Source organism: Neoarius graeffei, chromosome 18, assembly GCF_027579695.1.
Source record: "Neoarius graeffei isolate fNeoGra1 chromosome 18, fNeoGra1.pri, whole genome shotgun sequence".
In the NCBI taxonomy this organism is placed as follows: domain Eukaryota; kingdom Metazoa; phylum Chordata; class Actinopteri; order Siluriformes; family Ariidae; genus Neoarius; species Neoarius graeffei.
This window is the reverse complement of record NC_083586.1, coordinates 49713028-49739909: the sequence shown is the minus strand read 5'-3', so window position 1 is coordinate 49739909 and position 26882 is coordinate 49713028. Positions and strand designations below refer to the sequence as shown.

The 26882-nt window shown below is 41.7% G+C and overlaps 1 protein-coding gene across 2 annotated transcripts in view; it reads right to left on the bottom strand.

The window, feature by feature from the left end:
- Positions 1-2459: 2459 nt before the first annotated feature.
- The window catches only part of nt5c2b (5'-nucleotidase, cytosolic IIb), a 138133-nt gene continuing 113710 nt past the window's right edge, over positions 2460-26882 (bottom strand). For both annotated transcript variants that reach the window (XM_060898968.1, XM_060898969.1), the window contains exons 14-18: positions 24834-25004; positions 23934-23985; positions 23166-23226; positions 15117-15293; positions 2460-8980 (exon numbers count right to left, since the gene is read on the bottom strand). In XM_060898968.1, coding sequence (XP_060754951.1) covers positions 8744-8980; positions 15117-15293; positions 23166-23226; positions 23934-23985; positions 24834-25004 — 698 coding nt within the window. In that variant the 3' untranslated portion in view covers positions 2460-8743. The remainder of the gene's footprint in view (positions 8981-15116; positions 15294-23165; positions 23227-23933; positions 23986-24833; positions 25005-26882) is intronic.

The following is a 26882-nucleotide window of genomic DNA, read 5'->3' as shown; positions in this document are numbered from 1 at the left end:
TAAACTTACTGTATTTCTTAATTAACGTGTTATTCAATTACGTTTTCGGTTTTAGTAACCTTATATCGTGACTCATATTGGCAACTAATTGCAATTAAATATTATACTTATCGGCCTATTCGGATTGTAGCCGTGTTGAATTTAGTTCGTTTGGTCCACGGCAGGCGTCGCTTATCCGCGCGATCTTCACGAGACTTGTGCAAGACTTCGAAACGTGAAGTGTCAGCCAGGTGTCAGTGCCGCCATTTTGAAAACTCTTTTCCAAACGAAGTATTGCACAAAAACGAGTTTAAATGTCGATTACTGCCTACTTTTTTCAAACTTTCCTGACTGCTATCAAAACAAACAAAACTCCCGGCTTGATTACGTCAGCATTCAAAAAAAGAGGGCGCGCGCGTCTTTTGACAACGCTGGCAGACGTCGGTCACTTTGATTTGATTTCCGCTGTACATTTTACTTCCGTCCTACGATGTCTCGCACAGGTCTCAGCGAATCTCGTTTACGGACGTTGCTTTGACATATGGACTGATGTATTACAGAGCGTATTTCAAACACTCATAACTTGCGACAGCAGCGACAAAATAGCGATCAAAAATGCATATATTTAATTAAAATTAGATAAATAGAATTTTGAGAATAAAAAAAAAATTGCCTTCAGTTCTCCTTTAATAAAAAAAAATATATATATAAAAATAACCAGCATGTCACCTCAGTGGATCTCTACTTCGACACTGAAACAAATCTGTTGCAACACTGTTCAGAGAATGACACACAATGCACAAAATACTGCTTTTAACATCATCGAAATAGTGATAACAGTGTTCTGGTGCAAATGCTACAAGGTTTTCTTGGGATGGTGATCGTGTTGTGCAATACTTAACCTTCAGCAATAACACATGATGATAACTGCTTTAAGATCCAGTGCAGCTGAATGGTTCTGATGGTTCACGTCATCAAAACGAGCTGCCTTGGTTTACATCTCCAGTTATAAATCCGTTTCATGTGACGACAAAAATATTCTACATATATGAAATATAGTTGCACGTTTACCGAGGCGTTATCTTTAGAAAACAATCCTTGCTTCTCCTTTCCTTTTCACTGACCGACTCTGAGCTATGACAAACTAATTTTTTTTTCCCTAAAAATAACGATATACAGTAACAATAGACTGGATATACAGTAATGTATCTTGTGCTGAATAAAACGTAGCTTTAGTTTAGAGAGTTAAACAGCTTGTTGTGTGTCATTTACGCATTAAAAAAGTTTTGTAAAGGAAACCGTTTGACCAAAATACAAACATGGCTAAAGGTCAGTAAGTACGGAAGCTGCGAGAGGCCCTTCATATAATCCTTTTTTTTTTTTTTATTCACCTTGTTATCCCGAGATAACGACATAATTAATTCAGGATCTCGAGAAAACAACACAACTAATTCGAGATCTCGAGAAAACAAAACCGTTATTTCATGATCTCGAGTAAACAGCTGAGAAATGGTTCATTCAGGTGCGCCAAGAGACTTGTGATATGCTGACTTTGGGGCTATTTCTCATTCTGTATAGACGCAACTTTGGTCATTAGAATGTCTGGAATAATCGATCACCTAATAAGGCAATATTTTGATCAGGGGTTGACACAGGGAGAGATTGCATTAAGCCTTTTAATAAGGGATCATTTCAAAATTAGTCCGCGGCACCTCCGCAGAAGACTGGCCCCCCTCTCGCTCAAGGCATCGTAAAAAGCCATTTCTGCTCTGGTTAGTTTTTTTCTTTTTTATCAGACATCTAGTTTTTAGGTTTGTTTGCCTGACATGTTTCGACGAACGTAACTGTCGTCTTCCTCAGAGTGTCACCGGATGTTGTTGGTGACGCATCTTATCAGCTGATGTTTCTGAAGGCGTGACCTTCCTGTCTGGATTGACAGGTCGGTCACGCCTTCTATTGTCTGTTCGTCCCCTGCAAGATGGCACTCCAGGTATGGGAGAGCATGTATGCTCTCTCATCCCGGTTGATGGTCCTCGGGCTTCGCTTACGGCTCTCCATGGCCTCCCTGATCCAGCGCTGATGTTTATTATCTTCTGTGCGGATGACTCTGGCATTCCCCCAGTCCAGGAAACATCAGCTGATAAGATGCGTCACCAACATCCGGTGACGCTCTGAAGACGACGACAGTTACGTTCGTCGAAACATGTCAGGCAAACAAACCTAAAAACTAGATGTCTGATAAAAAAGAAAAAAAACTAACCATATTTAATATAAGACATAATGAACGTAATCGAAACATTTCTGCTCTGTTACATGTCTGCCAATTTCTAAGTCTTCGTTGTCTGACCCACAGGGGGCGCAGCTCTGCTAGAAATCTCAGCTGTTTTCTCGAGATCATGAAATAATTGTCTTGTTTTCTCGAGATCACGGAATAATTGTTTTGTTTTCTCGAGATCTCGAATTAGTTGTGTTGTTTTCTCGAGATCCTGAATTAATTATGTCGTTATCTCGGGAATAAAAAAAAAAGATTATACGAAGGGCCTCTCGTGGCTTCCGTAAGTAAGCCCTAATTCGTGCTGTAACGTGAACGCATAATGCATCTTACATCTTGATAGTTACATGATGTCAGGTTTTTGGTCTAACTCCTCCTGTAAGAGACAGATAGACTCACTGTTCACAGACCTGTTCAGTAATTCGATCATTTTCCTTCTATCAAATATAATTTTCATTACTATAAGGAAACAAACAAACAAACAAAAAACCCTACAAATCTACTCTATCTATTGCTTCCGGTTCAATTCTATAGCAGAGGCACCAACATTGCTAAAAAGACGTCACAGCGGACAAAGAGGAAAAAACAAACAGAAATTTACGACAAAAGCCTTGACCCGGGCTTGTCAACTGGTCCGGATACAGACCCAGGAAAGTATTTAATCAAGTACTTGGAAAAATAGGGACCTTCTTGCTGTGAGGCGACAGCGCTAACCACTACACCACCGTGCCGCCCACGATAATAATAATTCTTGAAAAAAAAAAAAAAAAAAGATACGTTCTTACCATCAAATACTTTTATTCCATATTTTGTTGCTTCTTATTTTTTGGGGTTTTGTTTTTGAGTAGAGTTTTTATTTCGTCCTCGGTTGATTCAGCAACACACTCGGCCATTTTATTTTTCTCTACTCACGGTATATGAGCTGATATCCGAGTAGTAAAATAGCCAATCAGAGCCTGATTGCTCACATCCAATGAATGTGGATAGAATAATAGGGCTTATCACTTCTGTTAAACAAACTGACAACATGGGCTGACAAAGATAATTGGACAGAGAAGCGTCTTTATTCCAAACGGATCTCATCCGAGTCCGTGGCTTGAGTCAAAAGCGTGACCGTGAAGCGCCAGTGCGAAGCAAAATACACCCACTTTGGTTTGTTTTATTTACAGACGTAAACCTATCATGAATGGACAACTGTTATCGCCATTCAGTCATGTCAGTCACTTATCCAGCTGGAGCTTTACAGACTGGACCTTTACAAATTGCAGTGTTTCCCCCATGTTTACTGGGTTTTTTTTTTTTGGAGGGGAATTTGTTGCTGCTGGATGAGTCTGGTCACCTGCAGGACCCTTCCCTCCCCACGGCTCCTATTACAGAGCATTTGGACCTGAACAAACAGTTATAGGAGTCATATTTAAAGTCTTCACATTTATTTTAGAGCGATAATTAGAACAATTTTTACCGAATGTGCCGAGTTACAGACACAAGAAATTATTTCCAAATAAAAACACTTTTGAATGAAAAAGTGTTGCACTGTAGAGATTTGTAGATTAAAATGGCATATGAACCATTTACAGTTTAATTCATTTATAATTCTAAATTCAGAGAGCTTATTTCTTCTTTCTGTAATGTGTCTTCACTCCCCGTCACTATTCTGATTTATGTATTGAGCGAACAAGAGTGCTCTGAGAGCACAATATCCCCCGCTGGCAACTCTGCCATAACTCTTGTAAAATGTGACTGAATTGAACGAAATTACAGCATGCGTATTACTGACATATAACAAAGAATCCTGCCAAGTTTTGTGACATTCCTCCAAAAACTGTGAGAGGAGTTGATTTCAGAAGGTGAGCACCCTCCCCAGGACGGACGGATGGACGGACAGTGCCACGACATAATCCCCCTTTGGGCCTTTTTGCCAAATTACATGAAAATTCCTCAAAAAATGGTGAGGGAAGTTGATTTCAGAAAGCAAGCACACCTTGATGAAATTGCCAACGTACGAGTTTGTTAATAATCAAGGGCATAACTCTGGTCAAATTTTCCCAAATTAAACAAAATTTCAATCTGCGTATAACCGTCATATAACAAAGCCTTTTGTCAAGTTTGGTGAAATTCCTCCACAAATTGTGAGAGGAGTTGATTTCAGAAGAACGTACACCCTCATGAAATCATCAAAGTACAAAGTTATTTAATCAAGGGTCAAAACTCTGGGAAAATTTTCACAAACTAAGGGCCGTTTACACGAGGACGCTGTCGGGTAAAAATGACTAAATATTTTATCGGAAGTGCCTTTCGTTTACACGGGGACGGCGTTTCCGAGGCTGAAAAACGGATAAAATTGAAAACGCCTTCCAGAGTGGATAAGTTAAAAACAGCCCCCGTTGCATATCCGTCTAAACTACCCAATACGCGAAACTCTGCTCGGATCTGCTCACGTCGGGTATGCGTTTACGTCATACATATGTCATATACTGCACATGCCAGCCCGGGAAGTAAGAAAGTAAGTAAAAAAGTAAGAGCATGTCTGATTACATCGATCCAACGGACCTTCAAGCTGCTCTGTGTTTTAATGCAGTAGATGTGTTTTCCTGCTCACCCGCCCGGCTGGAGCTCCTCAGTTTGGTGTCGCCAAGTTACACGCACGCGCGCGCCGCCTATTCAAGCCGCTCGTGAAATCATAAACCCGAGACTGAAAACAAAACTAGCAGCCGAACGGGTTTATTTTGCTGAGATGGACACTGCCTTTTCTCTTCTTCACCGAAACAAGAGTGAGTGTTACTTAATAAAGGCAGATTAAAAGAGTTTCGGTTTGCTCCTGCTCCTCCCTCGAGCACTACAGTACCTCAGCCGGACCGGTGTTCTGTAAAGTTATCCTAGCAAGTTCTCATACAGACCGTTTTATTATTTAAAACAAGTCATTACAAATTATTTGACTCGGCCAAAGACTCGACCAATACGCACAAAACAAAAATCGGCAAATGCGTGAAATTCTCACCGATTTTCTATCAGCCCAGCTGATCGGTGGGACAAAACTACTGTTGAATTTTCCTACCCTCCTGGATTTCGCGCATGCGTAGTAGGCTTGGTAGGATAACTTGTCTGATCTGCGCCGCTGTTCTGTCAAGACGGAAGATGTTGCGCATGCATGCAGACATAGCGGAGACATTTATGCGTCACCGTATAGATGCAGATTTCCTCCTTGAAAACGGTCGTGTAGACGCAGAAAAAAGTGAGAACGAAAACGGACTTTTGCGTTTTTGTTTTATACCGTCCCCGTGTAAAGTGGGCCTAAATCGCAATACGCGTATTTACCGTCATATAACAAGGCCTTTTGCCAAGCTTCGAGAAATTTTGACATTGCTAACTATTGTTCGGATCGAATCGTTTGAATTGTTTTTGAGCGCAGGAGAGGAGAGCGAAGCGGACAGGGAAATGGCAGCTCGAGTGGGAGATGTTTCTGCATGGTCCTAGTGCCTGCACCTCTCGTGTTTTTCAGCAGGCACTCTTTCTGCGTGGTTGTAGTGCCTGCACACCTATTTTTTTTTTTTAACCTTAAAATATTTGTGTGTGTGTGTGTGTGTGTGTGGGGGGGGGGGGACTTTCAGGGGGGCGTGGGGTCCCATTGCCCCACCCAATATAATGGTAGGGGAAAACACTTAATTGTAGTTGAATACCCCCGGCCTTGTGCATGTTGGCGGATGAGAAGGCTACTTGTTTTCAAAGGTGCGCTAAGCAGCGGAAATAAATAAGCAGCTCTTCCATTTTAGACTGCAGTTCTGCCTACTTGTTTTCTACTGGCTGACAAAACAGAGGGGTGTGAATTCACTGATCAAAGTACACCAATATAAAAGTTGGTGCATACAACCGTTACCAGAAGCAAACGAATGTCTTTCACGTCCTTTGCTTTCCTGTCAGGCAAAATTTTATTCATGATCGTTTAGCTTTTTACGTGCATCCCATATCGGCTTAGCAAAAGGTCAAAAATAGTAACTGCTCCGGCTTTACCGTAGATGTTGGCACCTCTGCTATAGGGACCTTGCTGAGTTGAAAGATCACTGGTCAGAGTGCTCTTAACGCTATTGGTCCTCACGGGAGAAAACTCTCCAGTGATGTCGTACGCTAACCTGAACTACTCTAACTGCAAGATCTGCTGAGCTTAACGCACACTAAATCTGATGTTTATATATATACACACACACACACATATAGCTTTCAATTCTCTACTCACACCAGCTATAAAGTACACTATTTACAAGAGGTTTTTTTGCATATCAAGGTCACTTATATGCACGGCGTGGCAAATGGTATGGCAAGAAATGACTGCGTCAGCAATATGGCACTGGAAAGATGAACGTTTTGGTAGTGTATCTCCGCAAACGGAGATGTCGAGTATAAAAATACGTCGATACTTTGTAGTGCACGTGAGTGAATGAGAAAAAGTGCCTCTGTTGACAGCTTGCTTTGCTGCATGCACTATACTTGGCAGTTGACATCACTGCTTTAAAAAAAAAAAAAATCTAACTAGCCATATGTGTTTCGCCTGGCACAGCGGTTGCTAAGTAACAGGGCGCTTGTGTTAGTGGCATTCTTTCGTTGCCGTCACTTTGGCCGTCACGGCGCGCTGCAACCCCCCTCCGGACTTCATTTACATTCCTATCATGAACAGCTCTCTAATAAGAACCACATCATGCCAACACACATGCTTTCCACTTCCCTTCAAGTCCTGGATGAGGCAGCATTTAGCCAAAAACTGCTGGACAGGCAAATGATGTTCAAATGAAACAAAAAGGCTTGCATTAAAAAAAAAAAAAAGATTTGAAAAAAATTAAAACGCGAGTCCAGAAACAAAGGGAACCCAGTGGGATTATTTACAGTATACAAGGTCAAAATAATTGCCTGTTTGAACATCGTGCATTTCTAACTCCAGTACCAGTCAAAAGTTTGGACGCACCATCGAATTCAATGTTTTTTTATTTTTATTAATTAAAAGACACTTCATATATTAAAAGTAATGATGAATATCGTTTCTCTTTACTTGGTTGAGCGGTTCTTGACCCAATACTCGATGGATTACTACAGTTGTGGTGTTGAATAGGGCTATTTATGTACACTGCCGTTCAAAAGTTTGGGGTCACCCAGACAATTTTGTTTTCCATGAAAAGTCACACTTTTATTTACCAACATAAGTCGTTAAACGAATAGAAAATATAGTCGAGACATTTTTCCGGCCATTTTGAGCATTTAATCGACCCCACAAATGTGATGCTCCAGAAACTCAATCTGCTCAAAGGAAGGTCAGTTTTATAGCTTCTCTAAAGAGCTCAACTGTTTTCAGCTGTGCTAACATGATTGTACAAGGGTTTTCTAATCATCCATTAGCCTTCTGAGGCAATGAGCAAACACATTGTACCATTAGAACACTGGAGTGAGAGTTGCTGGAAATGGGCCTCTATACACCTATGGAGATATTGCACCAAAAACCAGACATTTGCAGCTAGAATAGTCATTTACCACATTAGCAATGTATAGAGTGGATTTCTGATTAGTTTAAAGTGATCTTCATTGAAAAGAACAGTGCTTTTCTTTCAAAAATAAGGACATTTCAAAGTGACCCCAAACTTTTGAACGGTAGTGTACTGTATATTTATTATTTACTATTTGATCTCAAACGCATGAAGGCGGCAAGAAACTCGTCCACTAATTAACTTTGGACGAGGCACAGCTGTTAACTGAAAAGCGTTCCAGGTGACGACCTCATGAAGCTGGTTAAGAGAACGCTTATAGTGTGCAAAGGTAAACGCTAATTACTTTGAAGAATCTAAAATATGAAACTCTTTTTGTTTACGATATACGTTCCATGTGTTATTTCATAGTTTTGATGTCTTCAGTATTGTTCGACAATGTAAATACAAAATACAGAAAAGCTATGAATGAGTCGGGGTGTCCAAACTTTTGACTGGTACTGTAACGTACAGTATGATATATAATGTGTTTCAGGTTAGATATCTAAACAATTAACAATTAACAGGCTGGAACTGATCTAATATGAAGCGCAGCTGCTTGTGTGATCATTTTTCATGTGATTGACCTTCAAAAATGACTTGTGCATCTCTGACATTTGCAGACTCGTCAGAATACATGCCTTACATCAGGTTGAATTGATATACGCAGCTTACCATAATTTACTGCGTTTTGCTGTTTTCCTTCTAGCTGTTAGTCAGAAGTTGTTAGTTAGTTAATTCAAGCACAGCAAACCGATCAACAGAAACATTTTCAGGTGGTTCTTTAGCCAAGTTAAACTTTGATGCATAAACTGTTTGAACTTGACTCTCACATGCTACACATTCTCATACAGTTAAAAAGTCTATATAGTTAAACTCTATTTAAATTCTTCTTCGTCTTAAAATCACTCACTATTGTTCCCTTGACTAAAGTTAAATGCTTCCCTTAGGGAAATGAAAAGTTCAGGCCTGATTGAAGGAGAGTCATCTATTCCTCCTCCTCCTCCTCCTCCTCCTCATCATCGTCTTCATCGTGGCAGTGTGTGATCTCCTGTGGAGCCTGGGGGAAGAGTTTAGGGGGTTTAATTTCGCTCAGGGAGCGAGTCAACTGGCTGCGTTTGCAGTCTATTTCTTTGCAGTCGACACAGTGGCGGTTGCGTGTAGCCAACGGCGACTCGGTGTCCGTGTCCACGTGTGTGTGCTCCACCGTCGACTCATGTGGCATCTGGGAAAATAAACAAGCGCACCAACCTTTCAGTATCGGTAACCAAGTCATTCTTAGAGTGGAAAAATAAAATACTCACATGCAACAAAATTATCGTTATAAATTGGATGGATGGATCCACTTTTCACTTGAATTTTGTCAGTTGCTCGATCATATTAAAGGCTGAAAAAGATCTGACAATTGATATTGATTTCATTTTTTACATAAAACGCTGCAATGTTAACAGGGGTGTGCAGACTTTTGATAGCTACAGTAGATATATAACAGGGGTGTGTAGACTTTTGATAACTACAGCAGATATATAACGGGGGTGTGTAGACTTTTGATAGCTGCAGTAGATATATAACGGGGGTGTGTAGACTTTTGAGAACTCCAGTAGATATATAACAGGGGTGTGTAGACTTTTGACAACTCCAGTAGATATATAACAGGGGTGTGTAGACTTTTGATAGTTACAGTAGATATATAACAGGGGTGTGTAGACTTTTGATAGCTACAGTAGATATATAACAGGGGTGTGTAGACTTTTGAGAACTACAGTAGATATATAACAGGGGTGTGTAGACTTTTGATAACTCCAGTAGATATATAACGGGGGTGTGTAGACTTTTGATAGCTACAGTAGATAAATAACAGGGGTGTGTAGACTTTTGAGAACTACAGTAGATATACAACCCCGATTCCAAAAAAGTTGGGACAAAGTACAAATTGTAAATAAAAACGGAATGCAATGATGTGGAAGTTTCAAAATTCCATATTTTATTCAGAATAGAACATAGATGACACATCAAATGTTTAAACTGAGAAAATGATTCATTTAAAGAGAAAAATTAGGTGATTTTTAAATTTCATGACAACAACACATCTCAAAAAAGTTGGGACAAGGCCATGTTTACCACTGAGAGACATCCCCTTTTCTCTTTACAACAGTCTGTAAACGTCTGGGGACTGAGGAGACAAGTTGCTCAAGTTTAGGGATAGGAATGTTAACCCATTCTTGTCTAATGTAGGATTCTAGTTGCTCAACTGTCTTAGGTCTTTTTTGTTGTATCTTCCGTTTTATGATGCGCCAAATGTTTTCTATGGGTGAAAGATCTGGACTGCAGGCTGGCCAGTTCAGTACCCGGACCCTTCTTCTACGCAGCCGTGATGCTGTAATTGATGCAGTATGTGGTTTGGCATTGTCATGTTGGAAAATGCAAGGTCTTCCCTGAAAGAGACGCTGTCTGGATGGGAGCATATGTTGCTCTAGAACCTGGATATACCTTTCAGCATTGATGGTGTCTTTCCAGATGTGTAAGCTGCCCATGCCACACGCACTAATGCAACCCCATACCATCAGAGATGCAGGCTTCTGAACTGAGCACTGATAACTCGGGTCGTCCTTCTCCTCTTTAGTCCGAATGACATGACGTCCCTGATTTCCATAAAGAACTTCAAATTTTGATTCGTCTGACCACAGAGCAGTTTTCCACTTTGCCACAGTCCATTTTAAATGAGCCTTGGCCCAGAGAAGACGTCTGCGCTTCTGGATCATGTTTAGATACGGCTTCTTCTTTGAATTAAAGAGTTTTAGCTGGCAACGGCAGATGGCACGGTGAATTGTGTTCACAGATAATGTTCTCTGGAAATATTCCTGAGCCCATTTTGTGATTTCCAATACAGAAGCATGCCTGTACGTGATGCAGTGCCGTCTAAGGGCCCGAAGATCACGGGCACCCAGTATGGTTTTCTGGCCTTGACCCTTACGCACAGAGGTTCTTCCAGATTCTCTGAATCTTTTGATGATATTATGCACTGTAGATGATGATATGTTCAAACTGTTTGCAATTTTACACTGTCGAACTCCTTTCTGATATTGCTCCACTATCTGTCGGCGCAGAATTAGGGGGATTGGTGATCCTCTTCCCATCTTTACTTCTGAGAGCCGCTGCCACTCCAAGATGCTCTTTTTATACCCAGTCATGTTAATGACCTATTGCCAATTGACCTAATGAGTTGCAATTTGGTCCTCCAGCTGTTCCTTTTTTGTACCTTTAATTTTTCCAGCCTCTTATTGCCCCTGTCCCAACTTTTTTGAGATGTGTTGCTGTCATGAAATTTCAAATGAGCCAATATTTGGCATGAAATTTCAAAATGTCTCACTTTCGACATTTGGTATGTTGTCTATGTTCTAGTGTGAATACAATATCAGTTTTTGAGATTTGTAAATTATTGCATTCCGTTTTTATTTACAATTTGTACTTTGTCCCAACTTTTTTGGAATCGGGGTTGTATAGACTCTTGATAACTACTGTAGATAGCTAACGGGGGTGTGTAGACTTTTGATAGCTACAGTAGATATATAATGGGGGGTGGGTGGGTGTAGACTTTTGATAACTACTGTAGATGTATACCGGGGGTGTGTAGACTTTTGATAACTACTGTAGATGTATACCGGGGGTGTGTAGACTTTTGATAACTACTGTAGATATATACCGGGGGAGTGTAGACTTTTGATAACTACTGTAGATGTATACCGGGGGCGTGTAGACTTTTGATAACTACTGTAGATGTATACCGGGGGCGTGTAGACTTTTGATAACTACTGTAGATGTATACCGGGGGTGTGTAGACTTTTGATAACTACTGTAGATGTATACCGGGGGGGGGGGGTGTAGACTTTTGATAACTACTGTAGATATATACCGGGGGTGTGTAGACTTTGATAACTACTGTAGATGTATACCGGGGGGGGGGGGGGGGGGTGTAGACTTTTGATAACTACTGTAGATATATACCGGGGGTGTGTAGACTTTTGATAACTACTGTAGATGTATACCGGGGGTGTGTAGACTTTTGATAACTACTGTAGATATATACCGGGGGCGTGTAGACTTTTGATAACTACTGTAGATGTATACCGGGGGTGTGTAGACTTTTGATAACTACTGTAGATGTATACCGGGGGCGTGTAGACTTTTGATAACTACTGTAGATGTATACCGGGGGTGTGTAGACTTTTGATAACTACTGTAGATGTATACCGGGGGTGTGTAGACTTTTGAAAACTACTGTAGATATATACCGGGGGTGTGTAGACTTTTGATAACTACTGTAGATGTATACCGGGGGTGTGTAGACTTTTGAAAACTACTGTAGATATATACCAGGGGTGTGTAGACTTTTGATAACTACTGTAGATATATACCGGGGGTGTGTAGACTTTTGATAACTACTGTAGATGTATACCGGGGGCGTGTAGACTTTTGATAACTACTGTAGATGTATACCGGGGGTGTGTAGACTTTTGATAACTACTGTAGATGTATACCGGGGGTGTGTAGACTTTTGAAAACTACTGTAGATATATACCGGGGGTGTGTAGACTTTTGATAACTACTGTAGATGTATACCGGGGGCGTGTAGACTTTTGATAACTACTGTAGATGTATACCGGGGGTGTGTAGACTTTTGATAACTACTGTAGATGTATACCGGGGGGGGAGTGTAGACTTTTGATAACTACTGTAGATGTATACCGGGGGTGTAGTGTAGACTTTTGATAACTACTGTAGATGTATACCGGGGGTGTAGTGTAGACTTTTGATAACTACTGTAGATGTATACCGGGGGTGTGTAGACTTTTGATAACTACTGTAGATGTATACCGGGGGTGTGTAGACTTTTGAAAACTACTGTAGATATATACCGGGGGTGTGTAGACTTTTGATAACTACTGTAGATGTATACCGGGGGTGTGTAGACTTTTGATAACTACTGTAGATGTATACCGGGGGGGTGTAGACTTTTGATAACTACTGTAGATATATACCGGGGGTGTGTAGACTTTTGATAACTACTGTAGATGTATACCGGGGGCGTGTAGACTTTTGATAACTACTGTAGATGTATACCGGGGGCGTGTAGACTTTTGATAACTACTGTAGATGTATACCGGGGGTGTGTAGACTTTTGAAAACTACTGTAGATATATACCGGGGGTGTGTAGACTTTTGATAACTACTGTAGATATATACCGGGGGTGTGTAGACTTTTGATAACTACTGTAGATGTATACCGGGGGGGGTGTAGACTTTTGATAACTACTGTAGATATATACCGGGGGTGTGTAGACTTTTGATAACTACTGTAGATGTATACGGGGGGGGGGGGGTGTAGACTTTTGATAACTACTGTAGATATATACCGGGGGTGTGTAGACTTTTGATAACTACTGTAGATGTATACCGGGGGTGTGTAGACTTTTGATAACTACTGTAGATGTATACCGGGGGCGTGTAGACTTTTGATAACTACTGTAGATGTATACCGGGGGCGTGTAGACTTTTGATAACTACTGTAGATGTATACCGGGGGTGTGTAGACTTTTGATAACTACTGTAGATGTATACCGGGGGTGTGTAGACTTTTGATAACTACTGTAGATGTATACCGGGGGTGTGTAGACTTTTGATAACTACTGTAGATGTATACCGGGGGTGTGTAGACTTTTGATAACTACTGTAGATGTATACCGGGGGGGTGTAGACTTTTGATAACTACTGTAGATGTATACCGGGGGTGTGTAGACTTTTGATAACTACTGTAGATGTATACCGGGGGGGGTGTAGACTTTTGATAACTACTGTAGATGTATACCGGGGGGGGGGGGGGGTGTAGACTTTTGATAACTACTGTAGATATATACCGGGGGTGTGTAGACTTTTGATAACTACTGTAGATGTATACCGGGGGCGTGTAGACTTTTGATAACTACTGGAGATGTATACCGGGGGCGTGTAGACTTTTGATAACTACTGTAGATGTATACCGGGGGGTGTAGACTTTTGATAACTACTGCAGATGTATTCCGGGGGTGTGTAGACTTTTGATAACTACTGGAGATGTATACCGGGGGCGTGTAGACTTTTGATAACTACTGTAGATGTATACCGGGGGTGTGTAGACTTTTGATAACTACTGTAGATATATACCGGGGGTGTGTAGACTTTTGATAACTACTGTAGATGTATACCGGGGGTGTGTAGACTTTTGATAACTACTGGAGATGTATACCGGGGGCGTGTAGACTTTTGATAACTACTGTAGATGTATACCGGGGGTGTGTAGACTTTTGATAACTACTGGAGATGTATACCGGGGGCGTGTAGACTTTTGATAACTACTGTAGATGTATACCGGGGGGGTGTAGACTTTTGATAACTCCTGTAGATGTATACCGGGGGGGGGTGTAGACTTTTGATAACTACTGTAGATGTATACCGGGGGTGTGTAGACTTTTGATAACTACAATCGACATTTAACGGGTGTGTAGAATACTTATATTTATGACAGACAGACAGACAGACAGACAGACAGACGGACAGAGACAGATTAAGATAGATACAGAGACAGACAGAGAGACAGCTGCAGAGACACACAAACAGATAGACAGCGAGACAGACCGACCGGGATAGATACACAGACAGACAGACAGCTTGAGAGAGACACAAACAGATAGACAGCAAGATAGACAGATGGATAGCTAGACAGACAGACACAGATAGACAGACAGACAGGCAGAGAGAGACAGATAGACAGACCGACATATATAGAGAGACACACAAACAGATAGACGGATAGATACACAGACAGGCAGACAGCAAGATGGATGGACAGACAGACAAACAGACAGACAGATGATAACATTCAGTGCCAACAAGTAAGCAGTGAGTATGCCGCTGAAAGTCAGTGCATTCTGTCCATGTAATGCTGCTTATTTGACACGGTGTCACTCAAACACTGTTCTCCGTCACCATGGTGAGGACACTGATCTATATTTGCACAAAAATGGATTTATACGAGGTTGTAGTGCGTCACAGCACAGACGCTTTCAGGTGCTGCACAGTGCGTTCGGCAAATTCACGCAAGAAATTCTTGCTTAAATGGAGTGATTAGGGTCAATCACAGGGTCATCTAAAGTTCAAATGTGCTGCTTGTGAACCTGTGTGTGACAGCAGAGCAGTAGGAACCTCAGTTTTTATTTATTTTTATTTTATTTTTTTTTACACTGGATACACTTCTCAATACGACTTACTTTCATACACACCCATAAAGATGTGCATGTGTGTGTGTGCGCGCGTGTGTGTCTCACCAGCACGTGTGCAGCTCTGAACAGGTAACTGAATGGGTAGTACAGCAGGTTGATGAAGGAAGCAGCGTACAGGTCGGCGTAGCGCATCACCTGCGAGGCGAACAGGGTCTGGCGAGAGCCGCTGCGGAACAGACTCCCCATCATACCGTAGCACATGTCCATGTCATGGGTCACTTTCTAGAAGGCAACGAGAAACACTTGGGCTACGTTCACACTGCAGGCTGAAGTGACTCAAATCCGATCTTTTCGCCCATATGTGACCTGTATCCGATCTTTTATTGACAATATGAACGACACAGATCCGATTTTTTCAATCCGACCCAGGCCGTTTGGATATGTGGTCCTAATTCCGATTCCTATCCGCTCTTTTCATATGCGACTTCAGTCTGAACCGCCAGGTCGCATTCATCCGACTTACACATCATCAACAAGCCACAAACGTCACTATTCTGCGCTGAAGTAGGCGGCGGGTCTCTCAAAAAAAGTTACAACATGGCGCATAATCACGGGCGCAGATAGAGGGTGGGACTCGTCCCACCCAGATTTAAATTCACCTCGCTCGGTCCCCCCCACTTATAGGGAGGAAAAAACGTCTATGCTGTCTTTCTTTGCATAAGGCAAACCTCACGGAAAAATCAAAAGACTAATTACCATTCGGTTTATTGAGGTGCACAGCAGTGTATACATAGTTGCAACAACTCGCATAAAACAAAACAAAGACTGATATTCGGTTGGTTGAGCTGCGCAGACTGCACAGGTTGCGAGCTCGAGCTTGGTTGCTATGGTAACCCACAACAAGTTTGACAGGCATATCGGGGTTGGTTTGCTGGCAGCTTTGTCCCGCCCCAGTTTTTTGTCCCCCCCAGTTCAAAAAACGTATCTGCGCCCCTGCGCATGACATCAATGCGAGGGACGCTTCGGGCTGTGAAGGTTCTGAATCTTCTCAATGGAAGGACGCAGAGGTTAGGGAGCTGATTTCCATTTGGGGGGGATGCAGCTATTCAAGCTAGATTGGATGGGTCATACCGCAACCAGGCGGTTTTACTTCCGTAAACACTGGCCATGCTCACTGCGTGTGACGTCGTCGTATCCTGCAATGCGCATGTGGAACACTTTTAGGTCGCTTTTCGTTCATACTGAGGATCACATACAAGTCGCATATATTTGTTAATGTGAACGACCTCACAAAAAAATCGGATTTCACAAAAAAATCGGAATTGAGCATTCAGCCTTGCAGTGTGAACGTAGCGTTAGAACACCTTTATTTATAAAAAGACATGCTGCATTAACTTCAGCCAGATAAACTGATTAAACCTTTCTTTACCACAGTTATGCTGAATTATCGATTCTGATTGGTCAGAAGGTGTTGATTAATTTTCTATAACAGCAGCTCAGAGAGTACTTCCAGCTGCAAGGCAGATCAATGAGCTCGTTCTAATACGTTACCGTTTCTATTGTAGCAACTTACACAGGGAATCGCACGGTGGATGTTCCACATAACCGGATTTAAAAACGGTGCGAATGTTGATACGGTGAAGGTTTCTGTCAGAAGTTTATTTAGCATTTTTGGAAGGAGTCTCCAGTCTCCAGACATGGCAAAGTCTTCAGGATGAAGAGCTTTGAGGTGTCTCTGTAACATGACAAGTCCTTTTTTATGTCTTATTAACTTCAAGAGAGAGAAAAAGGCACGTTGATGAGGAAACAACTCTCGGACATACTGTAATTAACGTGGTTCGTTATTCCACAATGATAAACGTAACTGTAAAAGGATAAAAATTGTTGATCATTAATAAATAATTGTGAGCACTGGCAAACTGCTGTGGAATAAAAGAAATAAAAAAACAAGTGCTGTTATAGGAAAATAATCCAGTAATATCCAGTGTGACTTGATTTGTTACATTTATAGTTGAGTGCAAAAGTTTGCATCCCCTTAGGACAAAGTGATCAAATAGTATACGCCACCAGTTTCGATACCTGTTCACAGAAGAGTAAGAGCAAGAAAAGTATCTTGTTATTTTTAGAAAACACCTGACGTAAAAAGAAGATACTTCTCACAATAACAAGGTGCTGACGGGGATTTTTTTCTTGCGTGACAGGATTACGCTTCCTTCCACATCAGTTATAGCTCAATATTTAACAGTTATTCCACGAAATTGAGTTGTACATGAGCTGGCGAGGCATGTAGCACAGAGCTGGTTATAAGCCATGTACAAAGGGATTGTTTGATTGAATATAGAATACCGTTTTATTCTATCCACATTCACTGGATTTTGAGAAACAGAGCATTTTTATTTTTTTCCAAATTCGATAAATAAAAACGTCATACAAAACGCCCGACAAAATCGTTTCCACTTGGAATGTAAACTGGCAAAATGACAGTAGCAATTTGTGAAAAAGCCATAATAATAATAATAATTCTTGAAAAATAAAAAGATACGTTCTTACCACCAATACATTTATTCCATATTTTGTTGCTTTTTAAAAAAAATATTTTTAGGGGTTTTGTTTTTGATTAGAGTTTTTATTTTATCCTCAGTTGGTTCAGCAACACGCACCGCCATTTCGTTTTTCTCTCCTCATGGTATCCTTGACTTGCAAGTGACGTCAAAGCAAAATAGAAACCCGGATGTCGGCAGAGATACAAATGCGGGGTCAAGTGACATTCCATACAAAACACAGTCACGTGTGCGCGAGTCTCTGTTTTTCCACTGCTTTAAGCGTTCTTCTAGCTACGCCATATATGGTTGTGGTCACAACAGTACTTGTGATCGTGGCACGTTCCGATTAGCGGTCTGCGCGGGACAGAATTTTCAGGCCCGCTCCCGCAAAGAATTATGATTTTCAGTCCCGCTCCCGCCTGCCATATTTTGTCCCGCTCCCGCCCGCAAATCCCGCATGATGCAGACGTTCGCGTTATTTCTCACGAAAGTTCTTGTCATTGGCTTGGGGAATTAAACATGCTGAGTTTAGCTGAGCTCTCCACTGACCGATCCTTCACCTAGCGCACGGAGCGAGGGTGCGCGTTGCCAGGCGGCATGCGCAGCTGAGGCTTTACAGAGATACCCATTGTGAGCTTCACTAGTAGCCCGGGAGCCATGGGGTCGAACCCGGAATTTTTGGTTAAAGTTTTTTTTTTTGCTTTATCTTATAGATTTGAGGTAGCTCTTCAAGATTTAAGAGGGTGCCCGGTGATATCCCTTGGGCAATTTAATATATTAACCCTTTAATGCCCTATATGCCCAAATAATGGAAGAAAATACAAAAAAAATAATATCAGTGTAAATACTGATATTAAATGCACCAAGTTGGCTGTATCTGATAGGTATTCACATTTTTCTCTATATTTGTCATTCAAATACATCAAATGTGGATTAATTAACCCTTTCATAACTTTTCCAAATTAGCGATTTTTATACAAGTATTACATAAACTCTACAGTTAATACAAAATAATGATCAATATCTATGTAAGAACTATACAGCATGCAAAAGAACTATATACAGCATGCACACACACACTAATGACCAATAACTATGTAAAAGAACTATATACAGCATGTATACACTCACACCAGTGATCCACTATGTAAACGAACTATATACAGCATGCATACACTCACATCAGTGAGTGATCCACTATGTAAATGAACTATATACAGCATGCATACACTCACACCAGTGATCCACTATGTAAAAGAACTACAGCATGCAATAGAACTATATACAGCATGCATACACTCACACCAGTGATCCACTATGTAAAAGAACTACTGTATATACAGCATGAAATAGAAATATATACAGCATGCATATACATTCACACCAGTGATCCACTATGTAAAAGAACTATATACAGCATGCAATAGAACTATATACAGCATGCATATACACTCACACCAGTGATCCACTATGTAAAACTACAGTATGCAATATATCAAGCATGCAAAATGGCATATACAGCATGCGCACACACACACACACACACAAGAATAGCAAAAGATACTGATTTTCAATTAACCAAATTGGCTGTACAGTATTCACGCTTTACTGTCAGTCAAATTAGTCAAACGTGTAATTGACCCTTTCATAAATTTGCAAAATCAACAATTTTGATACAAGAACTACAGTACATAAAGCATGTACGTGCATGCATGCATGCACACGCACACACATACACATGCACACACACTAATGAGCAATAATTATGTAAAATAATTACATACAGTATGCAAACACACACACAAAACACAAACTATTTAAGGAAAGAACTAAGAGTTCAGATGAAAAAAAAAAAACCCTCTAAACCCTTTGCCATTGCTTAGTGTCTGTAAAAATATGCTTATGTACTGGATGCCAGCTAGTACAGAGGAGAATGTTAAGTAAACCTTACTCCCCAACGTTTTAAAAGTCGTGCTAGTCAGTGGACGAGCAGTGTGGTTTGGAGTGGGGGTGAATCGGGGACAATGCCCTGAATTTTACTAGGGAACCAGGAACATTACTATTTCAACAGTCAATATCATAAAAATAAGCAACCTTACTGCCCAACATTTTAAAAGTCGTGCTAGTCAGTGGACTGGCTAGTGCACATGACTCTCAGTCCACAAGCAGTGTGGTTTGGAGTGGGGGTGAGGGTAAGGTTAACAGACTTTTGAGATGATAATCGGGGACAATGCCCTGAATTTTACTAGGGAACCAGGGAGATTACTATTTCAACAGACAATATCGTTAAAATAAGCAATCTATTAGCTTAAAAAAATCAGTGACTAGCATTTACTAGGTGAGAGTTGGGTGTGCTAGCCAGTGTTGTGAAACTATGGGTCTAGTTCACTGGTGAGCAGTGAGTACATGTCACTGCTCTTTCATGATTACAGTCAAATAGTTTCTCTGCTTAGCTTATGCGTGCTGTGATCTTTTGGGGGCAGTGTGATTGACAGAGTTAGCAAGATAGCTACACAAGTTGGCTTGAATTAGCTAATTGTGTCCCTCATATGCCCCTGCAGAAGTAAACACAAGGATGACAATGGAGTGTATGCCTAATAATTTAAGGCTCGCATTAACAACCAAAGTAATAGAGTAATAAAGGGCTTTTTGGTATAAGCCCCGCCCCCAATTGCATGGCCACACCCCCAACCATGGCTGGAACCCCACCCCCAGGCCTTAAACTCATCCTATTATGTTAACAAACACAAAAATAAGTATGATATATAGACTTTGGTGAACATAAAGTGAAGAATGTCAAAATGTCAGAATTTAGGCTATGACTGCAGCACATCCAACAATAAAGGGCCAATATCCGGAATTGCCCAAGGGATATCACCGGGCACCCTCTCTTATCTTAATGAGTAGACCTTGGACAACAACAAACAGCAAAAAAAAAAAAAACTTTAACCGACGAAGCCAGGTTCAGCCAAATTTGGGCCTTTGGCTCCCGGACTATAGAGGAGCTCTGCTCTTCTGCCATGATCGGAGATCTCAAACACGGAAGAGCGGAAAGGAATCGGAAACGTACGCGAGATTAGACCACATCCGCAAATTTAGGCATCTTAAAATGTTTTTATTAATGCCAAATAAAATATCCAGCACAAATTATATATGATAGACATAAATTAATAATTTATACATTTTATTTTAAACACGTTTTTAGTTAGCGGGACTGCAGCTTATCACCTCCCCCTCCCGCCTGCAATGAGCTTTCAAAATTTGTCCCGCGCCGCACTGCTTTGCGTCGGGTCCCACGGGACTCCCGCGGGATTGCAGGGCTCTAGTTCCGATTATTTAGAAAGAAGGCGAGGAAACTCTGAGGCTTAGTACGGAGAGGAGAGGAGACGAGCACGGCTGAACATCGGCAGGGCTGATCTCACAGAGGCTAAAACCAAAACAGCTCGTGCTTGCAGTCATCATTTTATCTCAGATGAGATTCAAAAGCTCTCTCGATTCTCTCGAAATAATTTTCTTTCGTGTTGCTAGACTTTTGCTATAAAATGAGCGTTCTCTCTTGTCGCGGTTCACTCGGTCGTTGTTATAATTTTAACACGTGTATTACCATTTCGCTTCGAGGCACGCCAACAAAATTATACGATCATACTGGGCACCCGCTCAGAACATGGGCTATGTTTCGTCCAAGGTCGGACTCGAGTCTTCGCCAGCCAAAGCAGATAGAACATGATATCTGGGTACTCGATGGTCGGTAGAAGCGTCTTATCTTCAGAAAAGTCTGACTTTTTAAAATAACATGGGTCAAACCCACACATCAATCTTCTCTTTGTATTGAATCTTCGCTCAAGCGTTCAACTCATGGTAATGGTGAGAAAATTCAGCGTCGTTTACGGACACGCTTTCAGCGGCTGCCGTCCTAGTTTCTTTGTATATCCACCATCATGGTGGACGCTCGTGACGTAGCACGTTTTGATCACCTGGATGCAAGTCATCGATATGAGCCGATAGCCTAGTAGTAGAGTAGCCAATCAGAGCGTGCGATTGCTCCTATCCGGTGAATGTGGAGAGAATAAAACTATTATACCAGATTTCCTATACAGGTAGTCGTCGACTTACGACTGCGTTTGGTTACGACTGACCAGTCGTAAACCGATCTGGTCGTAAGTGGGCCTATGTTAAATGAACGCAAGTATATTGTGATGTGTAATGATATTGTAATCATCTTAAAGTCTTATTTTATCAACATTTTCTTATTTCATTACCTTGGCTCATTATTTGGTTTAAGTCAAACACTGCATACTACACTGCGTACAGTACAATTCGTTTAATACGTGCAAAACAAAAAATACGAAATACAGGTATGAAAAACAGAAAACATTTTAGTTTGAAACATACCAAAATACAAATGTAAAACGTAGCAAAATGCAAAACTTAGTGACCGCTGGCATGACTGGTGCTTGGCTGTGGGTCGTCTACGTCATCATCAGCTGTTGCAGCGCTCGGGCTGGCGGGAGCATTTGCTCTTTTCATAAACATGGTAAGCCTCGTCTGAATTGTTTGTTTCTTTTTCTCCTCATAAATTTCACGATATGGACGAAGCGCGTCATGTACCATCTGTTCAATCCTTGCAAATCGTTCTATGTTTGGGTCCATTGCTTCAAACGGACACGGGTGAAGTTTGCTGTACCGGGACACTGCTCACACTGAGCAGCGTGCGTGGCGAGAGGCTGGATGCTGGGCGATGCCGGGAGCTGGGGCGGAAACTGTCGTACGCTCAGCTAGCCCAGCTGGGAAACACTCGCCAGTCGTAACCAGACGGTTGTAAAGTCGATCGGTTGTAAGTTGCATACTGTAGGTCGTAAGTCGACGACTACCTGTACTGACTTTTTCTGATCAGGAAGAGGGTCATGGAAAAACTACGACTTTGCCTTTTGCTTCATTTTTTTTTTAATTAAATATGCCGAATATTTTGGACGGTTTTGAAATCTTGCTTGATACACTACCGTTCAAAAGTTTGGGGTCACCCAGACAATTTTCTGTTTTCCATGAAAAGTCACACTTATTTACCACCATAAGTTGTAAAATGAATAGAAAATATAGTCAAGACATTTTTCTGGCCATTTTGAGCATTTAATCGACCCCACAAATGTGATGCTCCAGAAACTCAATCTGCTCAAAGGAAGGTCAGTTTTATAGCTTCTCTAAAGAGCTCAACTGTTTTCAGCTGTGCTAACATGATTGTACAAGGGTTTTCTAATCATCCATTAGCCTTCTGAGGCAATGAGCAAACACATTGTACCATTAGAACACTGGAGTGAGAGTTGCTGGAAATGGGCCTCTATACGCCTATGGAGATATTGCACCAAAAACCAGACATTTGCAGCTAGAATAGTCATTTACCACATTAGCAATGTATAGAGTGGATTTCTGATTAGTTTAAAGTGATCTTCATTGAAAAGAACAGTGCTTTTCTTTCAAAAATAAGGACATTTCAAAGTGACCCCAAACTTTTGAACGGTAGTGTAAACCATGTGAAATGTCTGTCTTCCTTTTTTCCACTGCAACCAGGGAGGCTACAAGGTTTGCACTCAGTTGTAGGTGTGTATGTATGTACCTTCACTCGCCTCTGGATGGCACTAATGTCCGGCCTCTCGTTGCTGCTGCTGTCCAGATGCCTGAGAATAAATGAGACAGAGGGACAGAGAGAGAGAGAGAGAGAGAGAAGAGGATATAGGTCATGTCGAAGGGGACATTTTGAGAAAGAGGGACAGCGAGAAAGTCTGACCCTTTGATTGGTACAGAGATCACAAATAAACATAGACACACATGCCCCTTTTCCACCAAAGCAGTTCCAGGGCTGGTTCGGGGCCAGTGCTTAGTTTAGAACCGGGTTTTCTGTTTCCACTGACAAAGAACTGGCTCTGGGGCCAGAAAAACCGTTCCAGGCTAGCACCAACTCTCTGCTGGGCCAGAGGAAAGAACCGCTTACGTCAGCGGGGGCGGAGTTGTTAAGACCAACAACAATCGCAAGACCGCGAAAGGTCGCCATTTTAAGCGCCGAGAAGCAGCAGCTGTACAAACGTGAAGTCATCCATTATTATTATTGCTGCTGTTGCTTCTTCTTCTCCGTGTTGTTGTTGCTTTGATATTCGCGCCAAGGTTTATGCAAATGCAGCGACATAACTGACGTATACAGCGACGTAATGATGTGGCTCCTCTTAGCACCGTGAGCTATGGAAAAGCAAACTGGTTCTCAGCTGGCTCGCAAGTTGAACGAGTTGTGAACCAGCACCAGCACTGGCCCCGAACCAGCCCTGGAACTGATTTGGTGGAAAAGAGGTAACAGAGAACACTTGGATACTCAAGTATACAAAAAACCCACTTGTACAGCTCTGCTAAGAAAATGTCCAGACCCTGGAGCTCTTCAAACAGCGCTGTGAAAGACAAGCAGAGTGACCACCATCAGCACAGACTCCGGTCTCCTGTCTCGATTTCTTTCCTTCTTTACATTTAGGTGGTGTTTACATTAGACCGTATCCGTCTCGTTTTCGTCGCGGATGCACTGTCCGTTCACATTAAAACGCCGGGAAACGACTCCACAGGCGGAACAACTTGAATCCGCCAGGGCCCACGTATTCAACCCAGTACGTATCTGATCCGGTGCTGTGTAAACATTGAGGAACGAGGATACGCTGTGCTGAGCTCTAGCTGACATCGTCATTGGACGACGTCACTGACATCCACCTTCCTGATTCGCTGGCGTTGGTCATGCCACGTTGGTCATGTGACGCGACTGCTGAAAAACGGCACGGACTTTCACTTCCTGCTATTTGTCCCGAATCACTGCTCGTGTGCTTCACTCGCGCGCTCTGTGAGCTGCGCAGGGCCGGAGTGCGCACCCTCCAGAGGGCACTCGCTGTTCAGGGCGGAGTGATTTGGAGCGCAGGATGCCTGCGGAGCCGAGCGTATCCGTGTATTGGCGTTGCTGTGTGCACGCGAATCGTGTATTGGCATTGCTGTGTGCACGCGAATCGTTTTAAAAACGTTAATCTGATGATCCGCTGATACGGTCTAATGTAAACCCCACCTTAAACTGAAGTGATTCATCGTTGATCGTTAGTGGCTTTAGAGATCATTCAAGATGCACAAAACACAATGTGTTTAAAGAGACAGCTCAGCCAAATAAAAGCTGACAATATGGTAACGCACTAACCGTAACGTCATGAGGACATTCACAGTAACCACATTCGTTTGATCTTGGTTGGAAAAAAAAAGGACTCACAGCTCTTGTCGGTCCAGACGTGTAGCTCCTGGGCGAGTTCGGGGATCACCAGGAACGTCCTCCAACCTTGGCGCTTTTTGGATTTCAGAATGTCTCCAAAGATGTGGTCCCCGATGTAGAGGATATCCTTCCCTTTAGCACCCAACAGGTCACACACGATGTCCGAGGAGCCTAGAGACCAAGGAAGGAATAAATTATGGCAAGGTGTGCTGTTATTGGAAAATAATCAATGGCAATCAAAATGACACAAAGCAAAATTAGTGTTCCCACTCAGAAGCTGATTATTTTCCAACATCAGCAAATGTTTTATTTAGGGCTGTCATTCGATTAAAATAATCACGATTAATCACATTATTATCTGTACTTAACCTCACGAATAATCATAAATTAATTGCACTTTTTAAAAATACCTGTTCTAAATGTACCTTAAAGGGGTATTTTTCAAGTTTTTGGGGAGTGGGAGTGAATCTGCTTGCTTTATGCAAATGTATAGTTGTGGTCAGAAGTTTACATACAGTAACATGAATGTCATCTTGGATATGAACGTCATGGCAATATTTGGGCTTTCAGTAATTTCTTTGAACTGTTCTTTTCTGTGGCAGAATGTACAGCATACATCTTTAATTAAAGAAAAAAAACCACTAGAATTTGGTGCACAAGTTTTAATTTTCTTTGGGTTTTCTGAAATCAACACGGACTCAAAAATATACATACAGCGCACCTAATATTTGGGTAAAATGGCTCTTCGCAAGATTCACCTTGACCAAACATTTTTCTTTACCATGAACAAGCTTCTGGCAGAATTCTGGTTGGATATTTCACGACTCATGGTAGAATTGGTAGAGTTCAATTAAATTTGTTTTCTTCTTGGCATGGACTCGACTTATAAGCACGGTCCATATATTTTCAATAGGGTTGAAGTCAGGACTTGTTTTAAGCTTAATGTTAGCCTGCTTTATCCTCCACAACCAGCTCTGATGTGTGTTTGGGTTCATTGTCCTGTTGTAACTCCCAAGTCGTGTTCAAGTTTCTGATGGTTTATGCTGAAGAATTCTGAGGTAGTCCTCCTCCTTCATTATTCCATCCACTTTGTGCAATGAACCAGTTCCACTGGCAGCAAAACAGCCCCAGAGCATGATGATCCTACCACCACCACCAGTTGATACAGTGTCCCTCTGTACATGGTGGTCATTGCAGCCAAACAACTCAATCTTTGTCTCATCTGACCATACAGCTATCCTCCCGAAGGCTTTTTCTTTGTCCGTGTGGTCAGCTTCAAACTATAGTTAAGCTTGAAGGTGTCAATTTTGGAGCAGGGGATTATTTCTTGGATAGCAGCCTCTTAGTCCATGGTGATCTGAACTGTAGACAGTGATCCATCAGCTTCCAGTTCATGGCAGGGCTGTGCCATGGTGGTTCCCAGGTTGTTCCTGACCATCCAAACCAACTTCCTTTCAGCTGAGGGTGAGAGTTTGGATTTTCTTGAAGCAAAGTGGCTTGGCAAAGTGACTACACCTCACAATAACTTGGATACAATTGTTTGAACTGATCTTGGGATTTGCAGTTGTTTAGAAATGGCTCCAAGAGACATTCCGGAGTTGTGTATATCCGCGATCCTCTTTCTCAGATCTGCACTGAGCTCCTTGGACTTTCCCATTTGACTGTGTGTTGGTCAATCCAATGAGTGCTGTAAACAAACCCTTTTTATGAAGGCACAGAGAAGCTACCAGCTGTAGTCAATCATGATCACTAACAGGGAGTTGAGAGACCTCGGCCTTGGCAAGATAAGAGACATTTTGGAAGTTTCAGCACCTCTGAATTAATAATCTAAGTGAGTGTATGCCAATTTTTGACCTTATATGTATAATTTTGACCCTGTGTTGATTTCAGAAAACCCAAAGAAAATTAAAACTTGTGCACCGGATTCTAGTGTTTTTTTTTTTAATTAAAGATGTATGGTGTACAATCATTCTGCCACAGAAAAAGAACAGTTCAAAGAAATTACTGAAAGCCCAAATATTGCCATGACATTCATATCCGGGCGGCACG